Raw genomic sequence first — 21,441 nt, 5'->3', positions numbered from 1 at the left:
CGCTTCAGCTCCTCCCACCCCGCCCGCCACTACCCCCTCCAGCAAATCAGCCATTCCGACCCGCGCCATCCCTTCGGATCCTAACAAAACCCCCACGAAAACCATCCGTCCCATCCGCTCCGCCACCAGCCTCCCCCATCACCCCACCACCGAACCGAAACCAGCGGTCTCTCTCGACAGCGCCTCCATCAAACCCACCACTAAGACCCCCGCTCTCTCGCACAAATCCTCCTTCCTCCGCGCAACCCCCTTACCCGGCGGAACGTTCTCGCTCTCCTCCACCGACTCCGGAGCGGACCTCCGTGCTCGTACGCTCAGCAACGGCTCAAGTCGTAAGCCGGGTAGTGCTAGATCGATCACTCCGACCAATACGGGTCGGGGTGGAGGAAGAGGTGAGGAGGTGAGGATGCCGGTGGATGCAGTGGAGAGGGTGGAGAGTGCCAAGATGGCGGGTGTGGAGAGGAGTGAGAGCGAAAGGACGATTGTGCTGAAAGAAGAGGGGGAGGTGTGGGGTGGGGGGATAAGGTTGAGAATTGGAATTGCGTGTATTGTGTCACTTCCGACTGCGGGTGAAGGCGGCGTCGGGAAGGCGCCGGTGCAGCCGAAGCGATCTATCGCCACGCGTGCAACAGTCAAACCTTCCACCAGCACCACCCGCACTGCTGCAGCCAAACCATCTCCCAAACCCCTACGACCATCAGCGCAAGCGAACCGCAAACACCGTGCACACGTGCACTACCTAGGCCCCATCCACACCCACCCCGGAATATGGGTGGGGATCACCCTCCCGCTCCCCACCCCACCCCCTACGTCTACCTCACTCCTCCGTTCTCAAGACGGGATTCTCGATGGAATCCGCTACTTTTCCCCACCTCGGGATGCTCCGCGCAAGGAGGAATCACCACACCGCTTGGTCAGACGCAAACAGCTCTGGCAAGCGCTGAACCCGGAAAACCCTTTCCCCGGCGCGATGACGAGGGAAGAGCCGAAATGCCAGCAGGAGACGGTGCAGCTGTTCGTCCGACCAGAAGCCGTAATCTGGGTCGTACAGTAGCGAAAGCGGTTTGTGCATCAGGAATCACTGCTGTGCATCTCTCTCTCACTCAACCTCGCCTCTCCCACACGAATTCCAAGACACATTCCAACACGCACAAACTCCGGAGAATGCGGACAAAGACGAAACAACTGGAAGCATTGAAACAGAGACATGAGAGCATGAAATGATAAGAGACATGATAAGATAAGAAAATGTTACGAAAGCTAGAAATGTGTTTGTGTGCGAAGAACGAAGTTGTGAAACGATGCGCAAAAAAAGAGAGATCATGTATGTACCGGTAGCCAGGAAGGATTCTGTCGAGTGTGGGATGAGAAGCGTCTACGCTGCGCAGAGTTTAGTTGGCCGTGGCCACCGTCGCCCCCGATTCGCTCCTCACCAACCCACCCCCTGCTCTCTTCGCCCCCTGCACCGTCGTGCACAGCACCTCCACAGCATACCTCACCTTCCCTACCAACCCTCTCACCCTCCTCCTCTCGACCGGTTTCGTCCTGACACACCCCTCTTCCACCCCCTGCTCCTCCCTCGCACTCCTATCTCCCCTCGCGATGCTCACAAACTCCTCCAGTGTCCAGCTGGTCATCCTCGGCACTCCACCCGTCTTATCCAGCGGTTCGATCACCGAGATCACCTGACCACCGTGCGTGAGGAAAACTTTGGTATGGTCGTAGAAGTTGAGCTGAACAGTGCCGTTGCTGAGACGGAAGACGATGGCGTCTTTGGTCTTGTACCACTTGTGAACGAACGTCATACCCGTAGACTTGGTATCCGTAAACGTGAGCGGTGAATCAGCGCCGTACAGACGATCCATGATCTCCTTTTCAAAGTACTTCATCACCCGGACGCGCGAGTGGAGTTCCCGTGGAACACTTCCCTCCTCCACCACCGCCGACGGAAGCGAGAAGCTCTCCCGCTTCAATTGATCCGTTTTCGCGGATGTCGTCTTCGATGCTCGAACCGTCGAAATGTAGTCGACACTCTTCTTCCCCGCCGAAAGGATCATCGAAGTAGCATCCCGGAAGTACACTCCGACCGTTCCGTCCGACAAGGCGTATCCGAGTCCATAGCGTTCCGAATGGTCCAGCCACGAGATGAGGAAGGTGCGGGGTGATTCAGGGTGCAAACGCGTGCCATTGAGTTCGCACGGTTTCGAGACGAACGAGATCGACTCGACAGCGGAGCTGGCGGGGGCGATGTAGGGGGTGTTGGATTCGAGCGAGAGGAGCGCAGATTCGAGGTGGGAGATGATGACTTCGATCGAGGTCTTGGTCTTCTTGGCGCCGGGAGCGAGGGCGGTGGAGGAGCCGATGGAGGCGAGCGTGGTGCGCGAGGACGAGGTGGGGAGCGCCGCGTCGTTGAGCGAGGATGCGGTGGATGGGGGACGGGTGAGTCCAGATCCGGTAGATGCGGTGGTGATGGGGGTGGTGGTCGCTACAAGACGAGTCTTCTGCTGCAAAGCCCTCTCATCTTGCGCTGGAGCGACGTTTGTGTTTCGCGAATACGTCCTGCCAAACTCGGATCGACCCGCACCACCAGCCGCAGCGGGAGGGGGCGCCATCGGATTGGCGTTCTCCTTGTCCCCCGATGCACTTGACCTGTTGAGCGTCAGGCTCGACAGCTGTTTCGCTAAGCTGTTTGCAGTCGACCTGGCGAAGCTTTGCGGAGGCGGAGCTGGTGCCTTGATGAGCGGTTGACGACCTGCCTTGAGCAGCGCTGAGATGGGGGATTCGGGTTGGATGGCGTGGTGGAACTCGCGGTCCATCTTTTCGCGTCGTTCCTCGGCTTGCTCCGCCTGCTCCAACTCGCTCCTCGCGTCGACCACGACTTCGACCGGTTCATCGTTCGCATCCGCATAAGTCTCGGGTGACGAACCGACGGCATTGTTTCCGGCGGTAAGAACGTCTTCGAGCAGATCGTCGGCGCGGTCGTTCCACGCAGCTTGCCTCTTGAGCAGTTCCAAATTCCTTGCGCTCTCCCTCGCAGTAAGGGGTGGCAGGAAAGGTGTACCCTCCATGCTGGTCGGGGGTATCGTCAAGGGCACAGGACCGCACTGAAACCAAGCGTGGTTCATGATCTGAACCAACGTCGGTCTCTGAGATGGGTTGTGCGTCAGGATCCTGGTGATCAGATCCACCGCCTCGGCGCTCAACCCTGCCCCGACGGGGATCTCGTACGCGTTCTGTCTGATCCTCTCGTAGATCTCATCCACCTTGGGCGTCTGGAAAGGAGGCTTTCCGACCAAGAGCGTGTACATGATGACACCGACACTCCAAATGTCCACCTCGAAGCTGTGTCCCTGACCCTGATCGTAGAGGATCTCGGGTGCGATGTAGTTCGGAGTACCGCAGACGGTCTTCTTCCTTTCCTCTGGATGCTTGAGTAGCGCAGCGAGACCAAAGTCTCCCAGCTTGACGTGCATCTTCTCGTCCAAGAAGATGTTGCCCAACTTGAGATCGCGATGGATGATGCTGTTGGAATGCAAGTTTTGAGTTCCAGCGAGGATCTGAACCATGAGATAGCGTGCTTCGGGCTCGGTGTAGGGACCGCGCTTCTTGACGATGTCGTTGAGCGATCCGTTGGCGCACAGCTCGAGTCGGAAGTAGACGTTGGAATCGTCTTCGAAGCAGTCTTCGAACTTGACGACGTGGATGTGGTCGACGGATTTGTGGATCATGATCTCGGCGAGGATCTTCTGACGGTTCTTGCGCGACTTGGCGATGGCGGATTTGGCGATGACTTTGAAGGCTTTGCGACGTCCCTCTGGGTCGACTGCCATATAGACGCGTGCGAATCCTCCCTATGAAGTTCAAGTGAAAGAGGAGGTGGAGGGTGTCAGAGACGGTGGATTGAGGAAGGGAAGAGTGGATGCTAAACTTACCTGACCGAGCAGGTCTCCCCGCTTAAAGGCACGTCCCTCCGAATCAATGATGACTTTCGGAGGAGGCGGAAGGGTGGGCTTCTTTGACGAGGATTTGGAAGACGCGGCTGCAGGTGCTGGGGCTGCACTTGCTGTGGGTTGTCTGGATGCAACGGTGGAAGCTGGTCTGGGCCGTGATGGAAGTGTGGAGATGGCGGGAGCGGCAGATGTGCGAGCATAGCCAGGATGAGCGGGAAGCTGATGAGCCAACGAAGAAGGCCCTGTGGCCATTGTGGATGCCATGATGTTCGAAACGATTTGGATGAAGTATGCAAAGGTATAGAGCTAAAGTGAGCAGTATATGAGATAGAAGGGAGGATAGCAATGTTTTGGCGTGTGAAGAGAGGATGCTTTGGCGTTGGTTGAAAGTCAGGAGCGGTGTTTGCTGCTGTTGTTGTCGTGATGCTGGTGATTGAAATGTTGACGAGTGCCGATGATGATCGCTCGGATGATGAGCGGTCAGTCTTGGGGGAGTCCTTGATGGTGCTGCGCTCTGTTGCTAGCTGGCCTCTTGAGGTGATGCAGCGCAGGCAAAGGAGGAGGATGGTCGGAGGAGGATGAGTGTAGGACAGTGAACGACGAACGATGTAGAGAGAGGTGAGGTCAAGAGTGAAAGTGGGAAGCAGATTGCTGTGTGTGTGAACGGCGCTGCTGTGCTTTGACGAGCAAGTCAGGAAACAGTAAATACCGACTTTGATTTGCGTCGTAAAAGAGAAGGGTAACTTAGAAGGGGTTTCTTCGGGTCAAGAGAGTGCGTCAGGCTTGTTTGAGGTGCATGCTTGCTTGTGTGACAGCTGATTCAAGGTCATGCAAACTTCTCTGAGCGTAACGAAGCGAGCTGCGTAGGCTTGACTCACGACCGCTGGCCAAAGTAGATTCCAACACAACATGAAAATGCACCCGCTCCCCGCCCACTCCACGAGTGATTCGAACCTTACGCTTCTGTACGCTATGAAGCGTCCATTCTGGTCAGCCTCTGTCAGATCTCATCGTTCTTGCATCAGTCCTGGACGATGGTAGGCTCACTCGGTTCAACGGCGATTTGTGCAAGGTAAAGCAACGATGGTGCAACAGCAAGCTGTCACACTGTGCTGTCAGAGAGTGAAATCAACACAAAACAAGCCAAGTTGTGAGTTTTGTGACAGCAAACACACACAAACTGCACTTTGGACGCGACGCTGGCTCAACTCACTCCATCACGTGCATTTCCGCCCAAAACAATTACACGAAGAATTTGATCTGAACCGGCTTAACATTCTATTCTAAACCTCCACCTCCACCCTTGCTTTTAGCCGTGACAGCCGGCGGCCAAGCTGAAGGTGGAGCGTGGGGTGGGTGAAGATGATGCCGTGTCCGTGGAGTTGGAGTTGTCGCCGTAGCGACCACGCGGGATTTGTATGAAGAAGTAAGCTTAGCTTCGCCGGTGGCACAGGCAGTAGTAAGACGCAGTTGGCTCGTTGCTCTCTCCCCCTCCTCCCGGACGGACCCACTTCCATAAAAACTTGCACCACCTTCACACCTGTCTCCCAAATACCACAAACACCTCCCTCCAACATACATCCAAGCCCAACACCAACATGTCCCCCATCCCCACCATCTCGCTCGGCGGCAGTGCCAGCCACATCAACATCGGACGCATCGCCTTTGGCTGCATGGGCATGACCTGGTGCGACCCTTCGTTGCGTACCCCCGATCAGCAAGCCTTCGAAACCATCAAAGCCGCCGTCGATTCCGGCAGCAACCTGCTCAACAGCTCCGCTTTCTACGGTCCTCAGTCCGACCCGTATGCCAACCTCGCACTCCTCCGACGCTTCTATGAGGCGTATCCCGAGTACAAGGACAAGACCGTGCTTTCGATCAAAGGTGGCTGCAACGTCGAGAAGTATCGCGAAATTGGTATGGGTGGTCTGCAACCGGATGCATCGGTCGAGGTGCTCGAAGCCGATCTGAGGGGGATCAGGGAACAGCTAGGTACGGATCACGGTGGCAAGGAGATCGATGTGTACGAGATGGCTCGTAGAGATTCCAAAGTACCGATGAAGCAGATCATGTACAACATGCTCTCGCTCTCAAGTGAAACATACACGGATGCAGAGGGAAAGCAGCAAAAGGGCAAAGGCCTGTTCAAGCACATCTCGCTCTCCGAAGTTGGGCTGGACAGTATCAAGGAAGCTACCAGCGTCGCACCGGTTGCATTCGTCGAGCTGGAGGTCAGTCCTTGGGAGCTGGAAGCCTTCAACCAAGGCATCGTCGAGTACTGCTCCAGCGCCAAAATCCCCATCCTAGCCTACAGCCCGACTGGCAAGGGTATGTTGACCGGCACAATCAAGAGCCTTGACGATCTCCCGGAGAACGACATCCGCCGCCACATGGATAGACTTCAGAGCGAGAACCTCGCAAAGAACCTCGAGTTGGCCAACGAGTTCAAGACGCTCGCAGCGCAGCACAACCCACAGGTGACACCGACTCAGTTGGGTCTGGCGTGGTTGATCGCAAGCAGCGACGTGCTGGTGCCTCTTCCGGGTACTAGCAAGGCTAGCAGGGCAAAGGAGAACGCGGAGTCGGCCAACATCGATTTGGGCCAGGAGACCAAGAAGAAGCTCGACGACAAGGTCAAGCAGTTCAAGGTGGCCGGTGGAAGGTACAACGAGAATGCCAGGAAGCACATGGCATTGTGGGGATGAGCAGATGTGGTGGAGCGATGCTGCTAGATCAGACCTTTCTTCGTGGTGGACGGTGAGGATTGCAATTGTATCAGACCACTTCTTTATGATATTTCTGGAGAGTGTTTGGCTCATACAGTAGATTGATTTTGTGCGACTGCGCAAAGCATGCTTCTGAGTGTGCTCAGCGATTTCTGGTGCCTGAATTTGGAACGCAATTTATCGACTCTTTCCGCCGTCAATCTTTTCATGGCTTCGGGAGTCGGCCCAGGGATGTACCACCGTGCAGCGAAGAACAACACTTTCTCCTCCTCCTGCATCCACCTCCACGCTTCCTCGCCACTCCGTCCTCCTCGAATCATGTCCTCGTCAACGATTTACGTCGGCAACATCCCGCCCTCGCTCGATGAATCCTCCCTCTCCACCTACTTTGCACCCTTTGGCGACATCATTTCCATCTCTGTACCTGCTACCACCACTCCCCTCGGACGCCGCAACAAGGGATTCGGTTTCATCACATTCTCTCATCCTGATGAGGCGCTGGATGCGATAGACAATATGAACTTGAACGCGATACAGGGTAGAACGATACAGGTCAATCTGACGGATGCGAGCAAGGTCAAGGAGCCGAGTAAAGGCAGGGCGGTGTGGGATGATGAGGCTTGGTTGAAGCAGCATGCTTCCGAAGCTACACCGCCGGAAGCCGCGGGCGTACCGGAAACAACATGAACACCGTCAACGCCGAGTATACTTGCTGCACATATACCTCTTCCTGCAATCAAAGTCGTGGGAACGCTCCGGCATAACTCTTCCCCACCATCTCCAACAAGTTTTCTTCTGCAACCAGCAACTCGTGCACCTCCAAAAACCTCGCCACCTCGTCCGCATCCAACAAGCCGGTCAACTTGTCCACGTTACTCTCGCTCTTGAGCAGCCCTATCATCTGCCCATACCTAGCCCTCAACATCTCCACGGCAGCCTTGTGTTGTGCAGAAACGTTTTCGGGATGCAGTGCATTCTGCACTTCGAACCGCGCTTGTCTCGAAACATCTTCGAACAAGGCTAAGAACGATCTTTGTTCGGCAGCAGTGGTAGGGTGCAGGGAGGAGGTGAGCAGGTGCATTCGCGAGATGATGGGGGTGAGCGGTTCGCCGGCGCGCGGCGAGATGTAGGACGGATCGTTGGAGAGTTTGCGGAGGTAGAGGAGGGTACTGGGGGGGGAGAGGCGATCGTGACCGCGCGGTGAGGTGACGGTGGCATAGTGGGTGGGGTTGGGATGGTAGAGGTTGAGGGGGGAGAGGAAGGAGCGGTAGATGGATTCGTAATCGGTTTGGGGAGAGGTGGGAGAGGTGAAGACTCGGGTCGGGGGGAAGGTGCGGTAGAGCGGCGGTGGCGCTGGGCGTAATCGAAGGGGCGGAGAGGGTGCGCTAAAGACGCCCGTCAAGGTGCAAAACAGTAGCAGGAGATGGAAGAGCATCGTTTGAGCCGCGAATGGATCGCGAAGTACGACCAACATATCGACTTGGTACTGCGATTCGAGGACACGGCTTCCTCCCTCGAGCACCGCTTCTTCCTTCTATATATACTTCCTCCACCGCCCGCAACACCGTTGCTCAAGTGCACACCACGCTATCCGACCGCCTCTCATGCAGGCACCAACCTCTGAAGGTCGGCTGACTGCCGTCCCAACTCTCGAAGCTCGTTCGTCTTGGCCAACCATAAAAAGGCATACTTCATTCCACCCCTGTCAACGGCAATCAAAGACCATCTCTCTCCCACGAACACAAGCACCAGCTTACGCCACCCACATCATTTCTTTCATCACCGGTCATGTCCGTCATCTGCAGTGTCAAATTCGAGTCTCTGAGTCGCCGCACAAACGCCGGAGTCTTTGTTGGATTCTGGGGTTCGCCTGACGTTCGGTCTCACCTCGGAACCTTACTTTGTGCTGGGACATCCTTTTGACACTGTGCAAAGTCTGATCGTATCAACATCAAAGTGTGGGTGGAACGTTGAGAGCTGAACACTGCTCGTTCGTGCATTCGGTCGTCGAATACATACATCGTAGTCGAATCAATCCTGCCGTAAATGAGAACATTGCAAGTTTGGTCGACTTACGAAGCAGTTCTTCGTATGCAACGCTGTCTCATCCTTCATCGACTCCCATCCAGCAAGGTAAACCCAAGGAACAAAGCTTCACCGCCATTCTCCCTCCCTCCATCTAAAGTTTCTCCTACACATGACGACACAGAATCTCTCTCACATCAACAGCAAACATCACCCTCCCCAGCTTCGCACGCAACCATCATCCCCCCCGTGTTTTACTTTGAACCCCCCACCTACCCATGCCTCTTCACCCCGTACCGCTCGCCACTCCCCTTCGTCCCAACTCAAACCACACGCAGACACATATCGGCAACCAATTGAAACATCTCATCTTTCAAAATCACAGCTAAGAAAAGAGAGACAAAAAGTCCATACAAGAATCACAATAACCATTGACCTCACCTGGCCCTAGAACGCCATGAACTTGGCATCCGAAGCAGCCCGCTCGTGCGCCTGATGTGACCCCTCCGCCGTATGCCACGACACCCCAGAGGCGCCCGAAAGCTCGTGAGAATGCCCACCACCTGCCGCTCCTCGACCACGTCCTGCTGGCGATCCTACCGTCAAACTCTGCTGGGATGCGGATAACGCCATCGCCGACGAATCGTAGTGCGACGCCGAAGCCGCTGGTGGCGTGAACCGGTCGTGATACCTGGCAATCGCCGACTTGGTAGGTGTAGTAGGATTCGACCTCGATCGATCCGGCGATCCACCGGTTGCCGATGCCGGGTAGGTTCGTGCACCGGTTTGCGTGACACCCGAACCGTAGCTCGAGTTCGACACGGACCTCGATCCCGCCGCAGCAGGGTACGGGTTGACGCCGTGATCGTATTCGACTCCGAATTCATCGTCAAACGCCCTCGTGAAGCTGTCCTTCGAAGGCTGCTTCGTCAGCATCGGGTGCTGACTTCCGAGTCCGGAGCCATTGTTCTGCCCTAGCCTGGACGCATTGCGCACCTGGATCGTAGGCAGATCAGGTCGAGGCGTCTTTTCAGGGTCGTAGCCATCAAAAGCTTGAGGACTCGCCGCGTCACCGCTCATCGGAAGCGAATCCGGATCGTAGAACGACAAGCCCGAGACAGCACCATTGTTGCGATTGTAGCTACCAGCAGGACTGAAGGCCGACGGAGGCTGCAGCTGAGGCGTCCGCGTCTGCAAGCTCTGACCGTAACCACCAACATTGCGACGAGCGTACTGATCCTCGTACTCGCCCGCATGGAGCGGGTCAGCCGAGGTGTCGGATCTGTCATCTTCCTCGCCTACCGCCGAAAGGTTGAAGCGCTGCTGATGACGCTGTCGATCCATCGACCTCTTAGCCTCGACGAACAAATGGCCAGTCTGACCTTCCACATCTCGATCCATGCTCTTCGTAAACGAGTCGTCGACGTCCGCGTGAGCGCCATCGTAGTGGAAGCCGTGCTTCGCCGCAGCAGCGGCAGCAGCACGTCGTGCCTTCTTCTTGTTCTGATGTGCAATGCCCAGCTGGTCCTTCAGGTCACCGTGCGTCCAGGCTTCGCGCAAGATGTCGTGCTCGTTAGGATGGAACGACGATCGCCAGGCGCGGGCAAAGAATCGTGGCACCAGCGAGACAACCGTGATCAGCACGACGATCACCCAAAAGTTGACCGTCTGGACGAGCCAAAAGCCGACATCTTGGAAGCTGAACACGGGGAAGGCCGAGTACAACATCGTCCACGCGTAAACGCTCAGCAGCGAAATAATCTCGACGGCCCAAAACACACCGGTCCAGTGCTTGGCGATGATGCCGGCGTACAGGTTGGCCGTCGTCACGGCACCAGCAGCGATGGTTGTGCCGAACATGTTGAGACTGCTCATCTCTTGACCACTGTGACCGATCATGGGTCCATAGGTGAAGAACCACCACGGGATAAAGTAGCAGACCGCACCTTGGAACGCAGCGTCGACCATGCTCATGTAGAAGAGGAACTTGGTGTACTCGGCGCCCTCAATACCTCGCTTGTACGTCTGCGGGAACGCCAGCAGAGCCTTAATGTTGACCACCTGATCGAGCGCGCCAATGACAATGACGCAGAGCGAGCTGAACACGAGGTTGTACAGCAAAATGTAGGTGTAGTCGAAGATATACGAGCCCGTAAAGTCCGAGTGGATCTGGTAGAAGAACAGAATCGAAGTCCAGATGATGTTCTTGTAGAAGAAGACCTTGTGCAGATCCGAGATACGGTGGTAGCACAATTGACCGTGAACGAGCAGCAAGCGAGTGAGGAAGCGGAATTGACCAATGGCGTAGTCGGCGCTCATCGATGCTTGTGCGCCCTCGAGACCGGCGATGCCGACACCACAGTGCGCCTCTTGGATCATGGCGACGTCATTGGCGCCATCTCCGATGGCAAGCGTCATGGCGTCCTTGCCGTCCTTGACCAGCTTGACCGTGAGCGCCTTCTGCGCCGGCGAGACACGGCAGCAGACGACAGCCTCGCACTGCGTTGTCAGAGCCAGAAACAGCGGTCGCAAGTTCGAATCGAGCGCATAACGAAGCGTCTCGCCATCGATGACGACGGCGAAGCCATCCTTGGGAGCCTGCTCGTTTCGCGCGACGGTGAGTCGGTTCTTGCGCACCTTACCGCCTTTGCGGGCTGGCGGCTGCTCGACTACGACGGGTCTGCCGGCTGCAGCGATCTTGTTGCACGCAGCCTCGAGCTGGGCCCGGGTGCCTGTCTCGTGATCCGCCGAAATAATCATGATCTCCATGTCTGTTGTCAGCAGGTTGCAACTGAACCCGATCTCGATGGCGGTTTGCAGCTTGTCTCCCGTCAAGATCCACAGCTTGATGCCAGCTCGGTGCAGCGTCTCGATGGCTTCGGGAACACCCTCCTGCAGCTTGTCTTCGAGAGCGGTGGCGCCTAGCAGGGCGAGATCGACTTCGATCTTCTCGTTCGCCTCATCGATGGCGTCGTCACGGTCGGTGAGACTGGCACTGGCCTCGTCGCGGATGCGCGCCCATTCGATGTACTCTGCCTCGTCCAGGTAGCGATAGGCGATGCAGAGCGTACGCAGACCCGCGTTGGCAAACGCCTCCAAATCTCGATGGGTGGCTTGCTTGAGCTCTTCAGGATGATCAGCACGCAGACGCTGGTAAATAACGGAGTCGGCACCCTTGGTGATCATCAAGATGCGTCCGTCGGCTTCACGTACGATGACCGACATGCGCTTTCGGGTGCTGTTGAATTCAAGCACCTTGAGCGGCGTGTAGCGCTCCGGCTGACCCAACACCTCGATATCGACCGTGTTGTTGTTCTTGGCGATGAAAACGGCACCGGCGTCGCGGGCCGCTGCGACAAGGGCCGCTTCGTCCGGCGATTCGGCTTTGTATTCGACGGTGTAGGGATCGTTGCCGTCCGGTCGGTCGGCGAGCGCAGTGTGGCAGAGAGCAAGCGCACGGAAAAAGGTGATGATGTTCTTGCGCTGCGAATCCGAGGGAGCGGCAGCCAGCGTCTCGGCCATGAGCGGAGAGATGAGCGTCATCTTGTCGGGCCGCAGATATCTATTTTTGAAGGCGCGGTTCATGATGTCGACCATACGCCTCTTGGATTCGGACAGCTCGATCTCTTGCTTCTCTGCGCTAAAGCCCGAGGTGTCCTTGCCCTCGCGCTTCATGGCGCCGATCATGGCCTCAGTTACTCCTTCGCCATAGGCTACACCGTCGATGGAACACTTTTTAAACTCCATGACGTTTTGCGTGAGCGTACCCGTCTTGTCAGAGAAGATATACTCGATCTGGCCAAGGTCATCGGAGATGTTCCACGTTTTGGGCATACACGGATAGTCGAGCGGTGCATAATACATCTCGATGTCCTGGTAGATGAAGAAGGCCTGAATGGTTTTGACAATCTCGATCGAGATGTAGAGCGAGATGGGCACGATGTTCTGGAAGACGACCAGGCAGGAGCCAAAGATGACGAGCGCATTGACGACGTTGCTCGTGCTGAGCTCTGCGCCGACCTCGTAGTAAGCTCGACTAGTGTTGGTATTGGAGAGACGGAATCCGCCGATCAGGGCGCAGATTGTGCAAAGGACCATGAGGAGAAGAAAGTTGACAATGACGTTGAAATTGGTCTCTTTCTCGATCTTGGAGCGCTTTGAGGGAGTCTCGCCCGAGTTGAGCATGATCTTGGTGTCTTCACCGGTAAAGACCACGACACCGATGATCCATTCAGTGTTGCGTACGGCACAGCCTCTAAGCAAGAGCTCGTTGATGGTGATTGGCTCGACGCGGCGTGAGCGAGCTTCTGCGGCTGCGTAAGCGCTGCTGTCCTGGGGCAAGTTTTCGAGCGCATCGGCGAAATCGCCTTCTTTGCTGGGCTCGCTGACGGTATACTTGAGCAGACCGTTGTAGCTATACAGGTTGGCGTGCGGCGGTTCGCTGTCTATGACGAAGCGGGCATGTTCGGCGTCTTCTTCGGACTGGATGCCCATGGTGGCCTTGAGCGACTTGCGCACCTTGAGGTTGGTTTCGCCGTCCAGGTTCTTGGTCTCAACGTACGCGTTGCCGTCCGGATCGGACGTGTTGAGCACCACAATATCGGCCGGAACCTGCTCGTCCTCGCGCAACATGACAATGTCGCCCACTTCCAGCTTCTTCCACAGCGTGCGTTCCCACCTTGCAGTTCCGGGTGTGTTTCGGCGGTAGTCGACGACGCCTTCTACGCTGCTGCTTTGCGTCTGTACGGTAGTGGCACTGAGGCCTCCTCGCTGCTGCTGATCATTGGGATGGAGCGGTTGCAGGACCGAGAGACTGCTGGCGTTTGCGTCGCGGTTAAGCGCCGCGCTTGAATGGTTGTAGCTGGCGCCGTAGAAGCTGCCATTTTCGCGCTCGCTTTCGCTCATGATGGTGCCAAGCGCATGCGAGCTGACCACACTGTCGCTGCGGAGACTGCGAGCATCGGGACGGCCGCCAAATTCTTGGTCGCCTGCGAATTTGGGGGTGCCACCGGTGGGACTGCGTGAACTGCCACCGACTTGGCGCATACCGATGGCGTCCTCCTTCTCTCGCAGCTTGCGGACGCCCTTGGAGACCTTGCTTCCGCCTCTTCCGGCAAGACCGAAGAGCTTCTGATACCACGAGCGTTGGTCCTTGGCCTGGTTGAGGTTCCGCCAGCTGCCAAGACGGGTGACGGCCGAGTTGTTGACTTCGTTGTCGATGACGTGTCTGCGGTGGTCCTCTATTGAATCCTTGATAGCGGTGATGGTGAGAATGGAAACGAGTGGCAGCATGGCGATCTGAGGGATCGTAGCACCAAAAGTGGGGAACACTTGTAGGATGACGAGACCTAGGAAGTAGATGTTGGCAACTCGACGGAATTGCTCGAAAAGGAAACGAGGAAGGAAGGTGATGGGAGTGTACTTGGAGGTGCGGACCTTGTTCCGTGGATAGACGACGGCGGGCTCGCCATTGTGCCGCAGTTCGGAGAGCGGCGGCGGTAGATTGACGTAGACATTTCTTCGCTTTTTGGGCTTGATCTTGCGCATGGTGGGACCAGCGGGTTGAGACGACGACTGTGCTGCATCGTGGATTTGCTCGTTTTCATGGACCTCGTCATCGATGGTGGCTAGTTCCGGCACCTTGCCTTGCTGGGCAGAGGCGAACGCAGCGTCCGAGTCGTACTGATAGCCGGAAGGAGCATCGGATCGACGTTTCTTGGCCTCTTCGGAGACGAGTTGGGCGAGTGTAGAGCCCTTTTGCTGCTGCTTGCGCAAAGTCCTGCCGCGGAAGAGCTTGTGTGAGAGACTGTTGGCGCGCTTTGCCTTTCTGCGCTCGTCTCTGCGTTGTTCTGAGCGGTGTGATTCGGCGATAGAGGCGGCAGCCGTTCTGACAGTCTTCAGTTGGAGGTTGGGGTCTACCATAGGGTCGTAGTCCGGATGCGTAGGATCGGTGAGATAGGATTGATCCGAGGGGCCAGACTGATATGGCTGCCTATGATTGGGATCATAGTGGTGACCCGTGTGACCAAGGCCAGGCTGGCCCTGGTATTGTGAAGATTGACCGAACGCCATGATTCAGGGCGAAGACAAGCGTCCGACCTGGAAGCCTGTCGTCGAATCGAATCGAACCGTCGCGCAGCGATGCTGTTGAAGCAGCAAATTCAGGAAAGCATACAGGATGACGTGGTCCGCAGAGGTGGATGGCAGAATTGACAGATGCAAAGACAATGCAAGGTGCGTGTATGACAGTCAGGTCTCGGTGTGCGCAGACGCAGACGGAGCCAGCCGTGTGCGAGGGTATCGGCTTTGGTCGGAGAGCGACGACACGTAAGGTTCGAGAGTGTGCCTAGGCCTGACGAGCACAAGCAGATATGGTGGTATGGTTAGGTTGACGCGAGAGGTAAAGGCGAAGATGGAAAAGCTGCAGCGATGGACGGAGAGGAGGAGAGAGACAGTGCAGTGGAGGTGGTGGCGGACGGTTGATGGGAGTGACGCCGGTCAAGTTACAGGGCTGTATGAACAGGGCAGTGATTGAGTGGGTCGAGTGAAGGTGCACAAATTGAATGCACTGCACCGAGGGCGGGAAAAGGGTCCTCTTGGCTTGTCTCTTGCCTGCCTACCTGCTCTGTGGCCGATTCGTGCCGTCAAGCTCAACTTCGGCCATCCCGAAGAGTGGGCGCTTTACACGCAATGATGCCATGCACAGTTCTAGCGTGCTCCCTCGCACTCGAGCGACAGTGCTCTGTCGTCTTCCACAATTTGACCCATCATGTCAACGCCCAACCACATCGAGACTCGGCAGGTCCGAAGAAAGAAAGTACAAGGCTGCCGGCCAACGACTTCCGTCTGCACGGCCTCGGAAAGTCTCGATGAAATTATAAGAATTCTATTTAAGGTAATCAGAGAGAAGACAGTAACTCCGGCTCGCGACAACAGAGTGTGAGGTCGGTACCACTGCAAACTACTGTAGCTGCTTGTCACGAACCGATCTTCACCAGGCTTCAGACCACCCGGCAATGCCGTTCGGGACGGTGTGACAGAACAGTCTTCGCAGCGACGAGACCATTCAAGCAACAAAGCCATGGTCAGGAGTAAGGCCGAAAACAAGGTTTTTGAGTCAGTACCTCGATCTAAGCGAGATGCTTTTCGACCCAAAAAGAAGGCCAGTCAGGGGCGATGTGCTGGCGAGGAACAAAAAGAAAACCAAGGTGTATGTCTTACCTAGAAGGGTCCAACACGTACCCGTGTTTCCCTCTGCTCTTGTGCCGCTGCCAGACACGACTCGTTTCGCGTTTTGGGACAAAGCTTAGGAGAGACGCGCCACACCGGAAAGGCGACAGCACAGCAAAGTGCGCTCGCTGCACAGCATGTGGTCGCTGCAGATCCGATAAACCGCTGCCGGCTATCAATTGGATTGTCAGACTTTGATTCGTCCGTGGAGTAACTCAACTGGTCCTATGCTTGGGATGGCAACGAGTGTCTGTCGCACAAAGGATTGTAGCTCATCTTGTACTGTAAGATGGCTTCATTACTGTATCAATGCGGTTGATGTGTCTGTGGTGCATCAGGGGCTTCGGTCGGTTCGCGACTACGATGTAGATCTCCCCTGAAGCACAGTTCTTGGCACGCCGAGCATGGAATTCTCGCAAAGGCACGCGCTTTTCCGGCTGCACGGGCCGATATGACTGCCGCTGCCACACTCTCACAAACAGAGCTCGGACCTATCGCAGACCTGCAGACACGTTCACGCAGTCGACGACAGAAGAAGATCCTAACAAAAGTCTTTGTTCCTTGACAGCCTGGACAGAGTATTGTCTTTTTTGGGAAGGATGGAGCGGTGCCAAGCACCACCTGATTCTACTCAAAACCCCTGAATCGAAAAAGAACATGCTCTCAACTCCTGTCCGTTTCGCGAACAAGTGCTCGGCGGGTTCGGGACAATAGGCCGCTACCCCGCATTGCTTCCGACGCTGCAGCCATGTAGATCGGATTCATTCTGGCCTCAACATGGCGATCATGTCACAGATTGCGCCTCTGGCGAACTCATGAGCCTCTTCAGATGGGCATCCGCGGATCTCTTGTCGACGATCAGGTCTGAGGTATCGGCTTCCAAGACCGGCAGCCGTCATTGTCCCTTCGCTCGATACAGGGTAAGATGCTGTATGTTGGGCTCAATCTTCGAGCCTACTGCATTGCTTGGGCGAGCTGACTTCCACCCAACACAGTTACTTCTGATGGATGTTGTTCTCTGCACTACGGTTCTCCCTCGCATACGTCAAGAACGTATCCGTAGCACCCAATCCAATGTGCAATGCCCTCAACACCCACGCCGGCAGCATCTTGTTGTAGCTCATCACGTACATCGCCCTCGGAATGTATACGATCCTGCTCTTATCGCCCTCCAGCACCTCGACGATCTTCTCCGCAGCTTCCGGAATCGTCAGCGTCGGTAGAGCAAATTGGTCGTGCGTGTCCAGCATCCTACCCTCGGTCATCTTGGATTCGATCTTCAGAGGACAGATGATCGAAGCTCGAACGTTGTCCACCTTGTGATACGTGTGGAGCTCCGACGACAGCGAAGAATGCAGCGAGACCGTTGCTGCTTTCGATGCGTTGTATGCGGCATTGGCGGGGAGCTCGATGTACGCAGCACCTGAGCCGATGATGAGAATGTGTCCACCCCAACCGTTTTTGGCCTGCTTGAAGGGTCGATCTTTGACGCCGCCGTCGGGCAGCATGTGCTCGCCAAACGCTTTGAGCGTTGCCATGACGCCGTGGTAGTTGACATCGGAGACCTGCTTTGCAAGTTCGTAGGGGAATTGCTCTTCGGTGTCGAGGAGCAGTGAGTGTCGAGCGATACCGGCGCCAAGCAGCAGCATGGTGCAGTAGCCGAGCTTTTCCTCCACCTGCTTCTTGGCGTTGAGAAGCGATTTGATGTCCGTCACGTCCGCCTGAACGTACAGAGTCTCCAGTCCGTGTTCCGACTTCTCCGGCAAGTCGAGCACCACAACCTTGGCCCCTTTTTGACGAAGAAGCTTGCAAACGTGGCCGCAGATACCTCTGGCACCGCCCGTGATGACGACCACGTGCTCGCTCCATCGGATCGGACGTCGAGGCTGTCGGTCGATGATCAGACGATTTCCGATCGCATTGATGATCTTGAACAAGCGGATCAGCAGATACCATTTCGCCAGTCGGTTTGCTCCATTGCTCCATCCGGCGCGAAAGTCAGCCGCAAGCGACGAGACTTTCTCGCGACGGCTCAAATCTTGCCTGTCGCGAAGAAATTGCAGGTTAGTCGTGCCACCAACAATCTTGACTAGTGACAGGATGGTTGCGATCGTCGAGAGCGCCTTGGAGTGAAAGAGCGGCCGAAAGAGGCTGTTGACGATCCGATCGATCGTGAAGGAATTAGGTTTGACTCGATGGTTCATGGCCCTGTTGAGGTCATCTTTGACGGGTGCCACCACCGACGATGTTGAAGACCTCGAGCTCGACATGACGGCAAAAGCGATCAAGCTGCTGATCGATGCTGCTAGATGTTGATGGTGGTTCTGGTGATAAGAGCTCATATCACACACTTCTCAGCATTATTGATTACCCCGCACCGACCAACGATCGGCGGTAACCTGTCAAGCGAGCCGAATGCAAAGAAAGCTTTCACGCCTCTGAAAAAGGAGCCCGCTCTCAGCCGCGACCTTTGACCGTTGGTTGAATTATAATATATAATAATTGATTTACTTATCTTCACTTTTCTCCTTTCCCTCCGGACATCTGCGCTTTTCTGAGGTAGCGGCAAAAGCGGGCCGGTTGGTCACCTGCTCACGAGTGACGACTCACATCGACAGGGCTGTGAGCGAAAGTGGGGCGATTTTCGCTATCACAGACTCAGCCTCTCCATATGTAGGAAGCTTTGGAGCTTCGAGCAGAAAATTGACATGAACAGGGCCTCCCTGCCACCCCACAATTCAAGACCGGCGAGGTAATAGAACTCGACTCATGGCAGCGTGAGAAAGGGAGAAAGAACAGTTCATCAAGCTACCATCAGGCGAAGACGTCTGATGATGAACAGTTGATTCTGATAAGGCAGTACCCACGCAGTCAATTGTCTGTGGGTGTGGCTCGATTGGTCCGCCTCGAATCTCGGTCCCCTATCCTCTCATTAGTGTGTTCGTGCTTCGCCCAACAAGCTCAGTGTGTCTCCTCGATATCGGTAGCAGCACAGAGCCCTTCTCACCAAGGCGTCCGACTGACACTCTGAATAGGCTTGTTGCGACGACCTCTTCGCGAGAATCGAATGTCTTGCTGGCCCGAAGATATAAGCGCTCAACCTGGATGATATCGTGCCTTCTCTTGTCCAAAGCTCCTCTTGACTGGCGAAAAGCTACTTGTTCCAGGCAGGTCTCTAAACATGAAGATCGCCATCCTGATTGCCACGATCGTCCTTGTGGCTTTCACTGCCTTGGCCATCTGCGAATCTTGCAACGCCAGGACGCAAATGTGCTGCATCTATCACTACTATTCACGGTACGTCCGCTTATTGAGACCATTCTAGCATGTGTCAAGCATCTTAATCCTGACATCTGATGTATTCTGTGCGACTAGTCGACTGGGTTACTGCGTCGAAAAGTACACTGGCTCTTGCTACTTTGGCTCTGTACTTTACGATCCTCAAATTCACGGCGACCTGTCCGAGGATTCTACGCCGGGCAACTGAAGCTAAGCAACATCAACATAGCGATCTTGTGCGGGTCGGTTGCCGATGCCCTTTTGAACCCGGTTGACCAATCTCCTGTAGTGTGTGTTCGCACTTCTGGTCAGGCAATATCGAGATAGTCTCTCACTTATCCGGCGATTGATGTTGCCTTGCACGGGTGGCGATGTGATGTGCAACGTGTTTTTACGCGATAAGGCCGCACCTCATTGCGGATGAGCTTTGTTATCGGTAATAACGTGTGAGGCGCAGCATGTATGGTATAGTATCGCCTCGCGCGACCAGTGAGATGGGAAAAGATTGAGAAGCAAGACAATGCGTGAGCCCGGGAGGTTGCAGCATTGTCAAGCCGATTGCCGAACGATGAAGGCCCCAACACGGTAGCCAGCGTTGATGTGAAGAAATTCTCAGATCTGACTGATCCAAGCTACTGACTCCCACGATGTTGCTACGAATGCTTTCTAACCACCTTCAAATCTAGCCCACACTCGGCATCTCTGACTGACTAACACTCCCGGCTATTCATGGCTGCTTCTATCGGAGAGCTAGACACCTCCTGGACAGGAGCGATCAGTAGCAAGCTTGGGACCCCAACAAGCTTAAATAGGCGCTCTCACCTCTCGACCTCAACCTCAAGCTTCCATCTTTCACACTCTCACAACCAAGCAACGTTCATACAAGCCTTTCCCACAAACATGAAGCTCTTCACCATTCTCTTTTCTCTCTCTGCTGCAGCATTCGGCGCCGCTATGGCAGGCGCCCCTCTACACTGCTGTGTTATAGGGTAAGCTCATTGTCTTCTCATGAGATTCAAGACAAGAGGTCTGCGTTCTGTCCAAATAGGCTTACTGACATCACTATGTGCCGCTGAAACAGAGGACGCAAGTCATGCTCTTTCGATAAGACCAACTGTGCTGGTTACGAAATCTTCGACGAAGCCGTTCCCGGTCCATTGGTTCCCGCTAGCGAGGATGAAGCTTAGCTTGGCTTTGCTCGAGGGGCTGCTGACAAGTGGCCGGGGCAAATCTCTCGCTGCTATCTTGGCATGCGTCGCCCACACTGATCGCAGTCGAAGGTCATGCTTCCGTGACTCCGCTTCTCCTGTCTCTGGTTTCCCTGAACCCCTCAGTCCCTGTACTTGGTAGTGCACGTACGTCCATCTTCTGGCAAAGCGCACGAGCTAGTACGGCTAACTTACCTCGATTTCCACTTCCAAACCTGACGCGTGACGATCTCCGCCGCTGTCGCTCTGTTCATCTTTGCCTCCAACGCACGTTCCTGGACCACGTGAGCTCTGATTGTTTCATCCTGCTGGTTCATGAAAGGAGGCCGATCTGGGCTTCAAGTCCAGACCAGAAGGGTCTTTCTGTGTCCGTGATAATTCTTGTTGTATCTTGCCTTGTGGGTAATGGCAGAGAACTCTGTTGTCCGCCTTGAGAGTCGAGATTGCTCCGAACTGTCAGATGTCTGATCAGCCAGTCTACGCCCGTGGCACAAGTCTTCGAGGAGGTCGCATATTGACCCCTCTCCGCGCACGAAGAGCACGCCCAAGACATATCTTCATACCTAAGTATAATCACAGGATACCGTTCCCTCGCGAACTGTAACGATGTTTCTTCCGTAGACAGTTGATGAAAGTGCAGCTTTTCCGTGCAGCGTCCCACGCCCGTGGAGGTCTATGCAGTGTTTCCTTTAAGCTGTGGGAAAATTTGTTTCTGCCGTGAGTCCTCCCACGGACTTGACCGTGGCGCCGTGTAAACGTTAGTTACGATGAGACTATCTCTAGTGCCCGGAGAAGTCTGAGCGGGGCTTTCGATCTTCTTATGAAATCCTCTCTCTGTTCCTTCCCGCGGCAATCTGAATGAGCACAGACAAAGCCCTCTACAGGTCTTTGAAGTCTTTCTCACGCTTTGTCTACGGTCATACCTGCGTTTTGGAGCCCCTTTGGGGCGCTGAAAAAAGGTCCCCACGCGCTGAGACCCACGCCGCTCGCTGCAAATACACTTCCCTCACCCACCCACCCACC

At 55.5% G+C, this 21,441-nt stretch overlaps 7 protein-coding genes across 7 annotated transcripts; 3 read left to right on the top strand and 4 right to left on the bottom strand.

Moving 5' to 3' along the window:
• Window positions 1-1,391: 1,391 nt before the first annotated feature.
• Window positions 1,392-3,830, bottom strand: PHSY_005858 (likely protein kinase; the record flags this gene model as incomplete). The annotated part of the gene is made up of 1 exon (XM_012336463.1): window positions 1,392-3,830. The coding sequence occupies one exon, from the start codon at window positions 3,828-3,830 to the stop codon at window positions 1,392-1,394; it is 2,439 nt and encodes an 812-aa protein (XP_012191853.1).
• A 1,718-nt stretch (window positions 3,831-5,548) lies between these two features.
• PHSY_005857 (hypothetical protein) lies at window positions 5,549-6,655 on the top strand (the record flags this gene model as incomplete). The annotated part of the gene is made up of 1 exon (XM_012336462.1): window positions 5,549-6,655. The coding sequence occupies one exon, from the start codon at window positions 5,549-5,551 to the stop codon at window positions 6,653-6,655; it is 1,107 nt and encodes a 368-aa protein (XP_012191852.1).
• A 147-nt stretch (window positions 6,656-6,802) lies between these two features.
• Window positions 6,803-7,363, top strand: PHSY_005856 (hypothetical protein; the record flags this gene model as incomplete). Its single annotated transcript, XM_012336461.1, has 1 exon — window positions 6,803-7,363. One exon carries the CDS (start codon window positions 6,803-6,805, stop codon window positions 7,361-7,363), a length of 561 nt encoding a protein of 186 aa, XP_012191851.1.
• Window positions 7,364-7,412: 49 nt separating this feature from the next.
• Window positions 7,413-8,697, bottom strand: PHSY_005855 (flavohemoprotein; the record flags this gene model as incomplete). The annotated part of the gene is made up of 2 exons (XM_012336460.1): window positions 7,413-8,061; window positions 8,564-8,697. 2 exons carry the CDS (start codon window positions 8,695-8,697, stop codon window positions 7,413-7,415), a joined length of 783 nt encoding a protein of 260 aa, XP_012191850.1.
• Window positions 8,698-9,148: 451 nt separating this feature from the next.
• Window positions 9,149-14,773, bottom strand: PHSY_005854 (phospholipid-transporting ATPase 1; the record flags this gene model as incomplete). Its single annotated transcript, XM_012336459.1, has 1 exon — window positions 9,149-14,773. The coding sequence occupies one exon, from the start codon at window positions 14,771-14,773 to the stop codon at window positions 9,149-9,151; it is 5,625 nt and encodes a 1,874-aa protein (XP_012191849.1).
• Window positions 14,774-14,879: 106 nt separating this feature from the next.
• PHSY_005853 (alpha-aminoadipate reductase) lies at window positions 14,880-16,145 on the top strand (the record flags this gene model as incomplete). The annotated part of the gene is made up of 2 exons (XM_012336458.1): window positions 14,880-15,028; window positions 15,977-16,145. 2 exons carry the CDS (start codon window positions 14,880-14,882, stop codon window positions 16,143-16,145), a joined length of 318 nt encoding a protein of 105 aa, XP_012191848.1.
• A 58-nt stretch (window positions 16,146-16,203) lies between these two features.
• Window positions 16,204-20,672, bottom strand: PHSY_005852 (hypothetical protein; the record flags this gene model as incomplete). The annotated part of the gene is made up of 3 exons (XM_012336457.1): window positions 16,204-16,422; window positions 17,110-18,187; window positions 20,614-20,672. 3 exons carry the CDS (start codon window positions 20,670-20,672, stop codon window positions 16,204-16,206), a joined length of 1,356 nt encoding a protein of 451 aa, XP_012191847.1.
• Window positions 20,673-21,441: the final 769 nt, after the last annotated feature.

Source organism: Pseudozyma hubeiensis, assembly GCF_000403515.1.
Source record: "Pseudozyma hubeiensis SY62 DNA, scaffold: PHS56, whole genome shotgun sequence".
In the NCBI taxonomy this organism is placed as follows: domain Eukaryota; kingdom Fungi; phylum Basidiomycota; class Ustilaginomycetes; order Ustilaginales; family Ustilaginaceae; genus Pseudozyma; species Pseudozyma hubeiensis.
The sequence above is the reverse complement of the archived record's forward strand: the minus strand, read 5'-3'. Positions and strand labels throughout refer to the sequence as shown.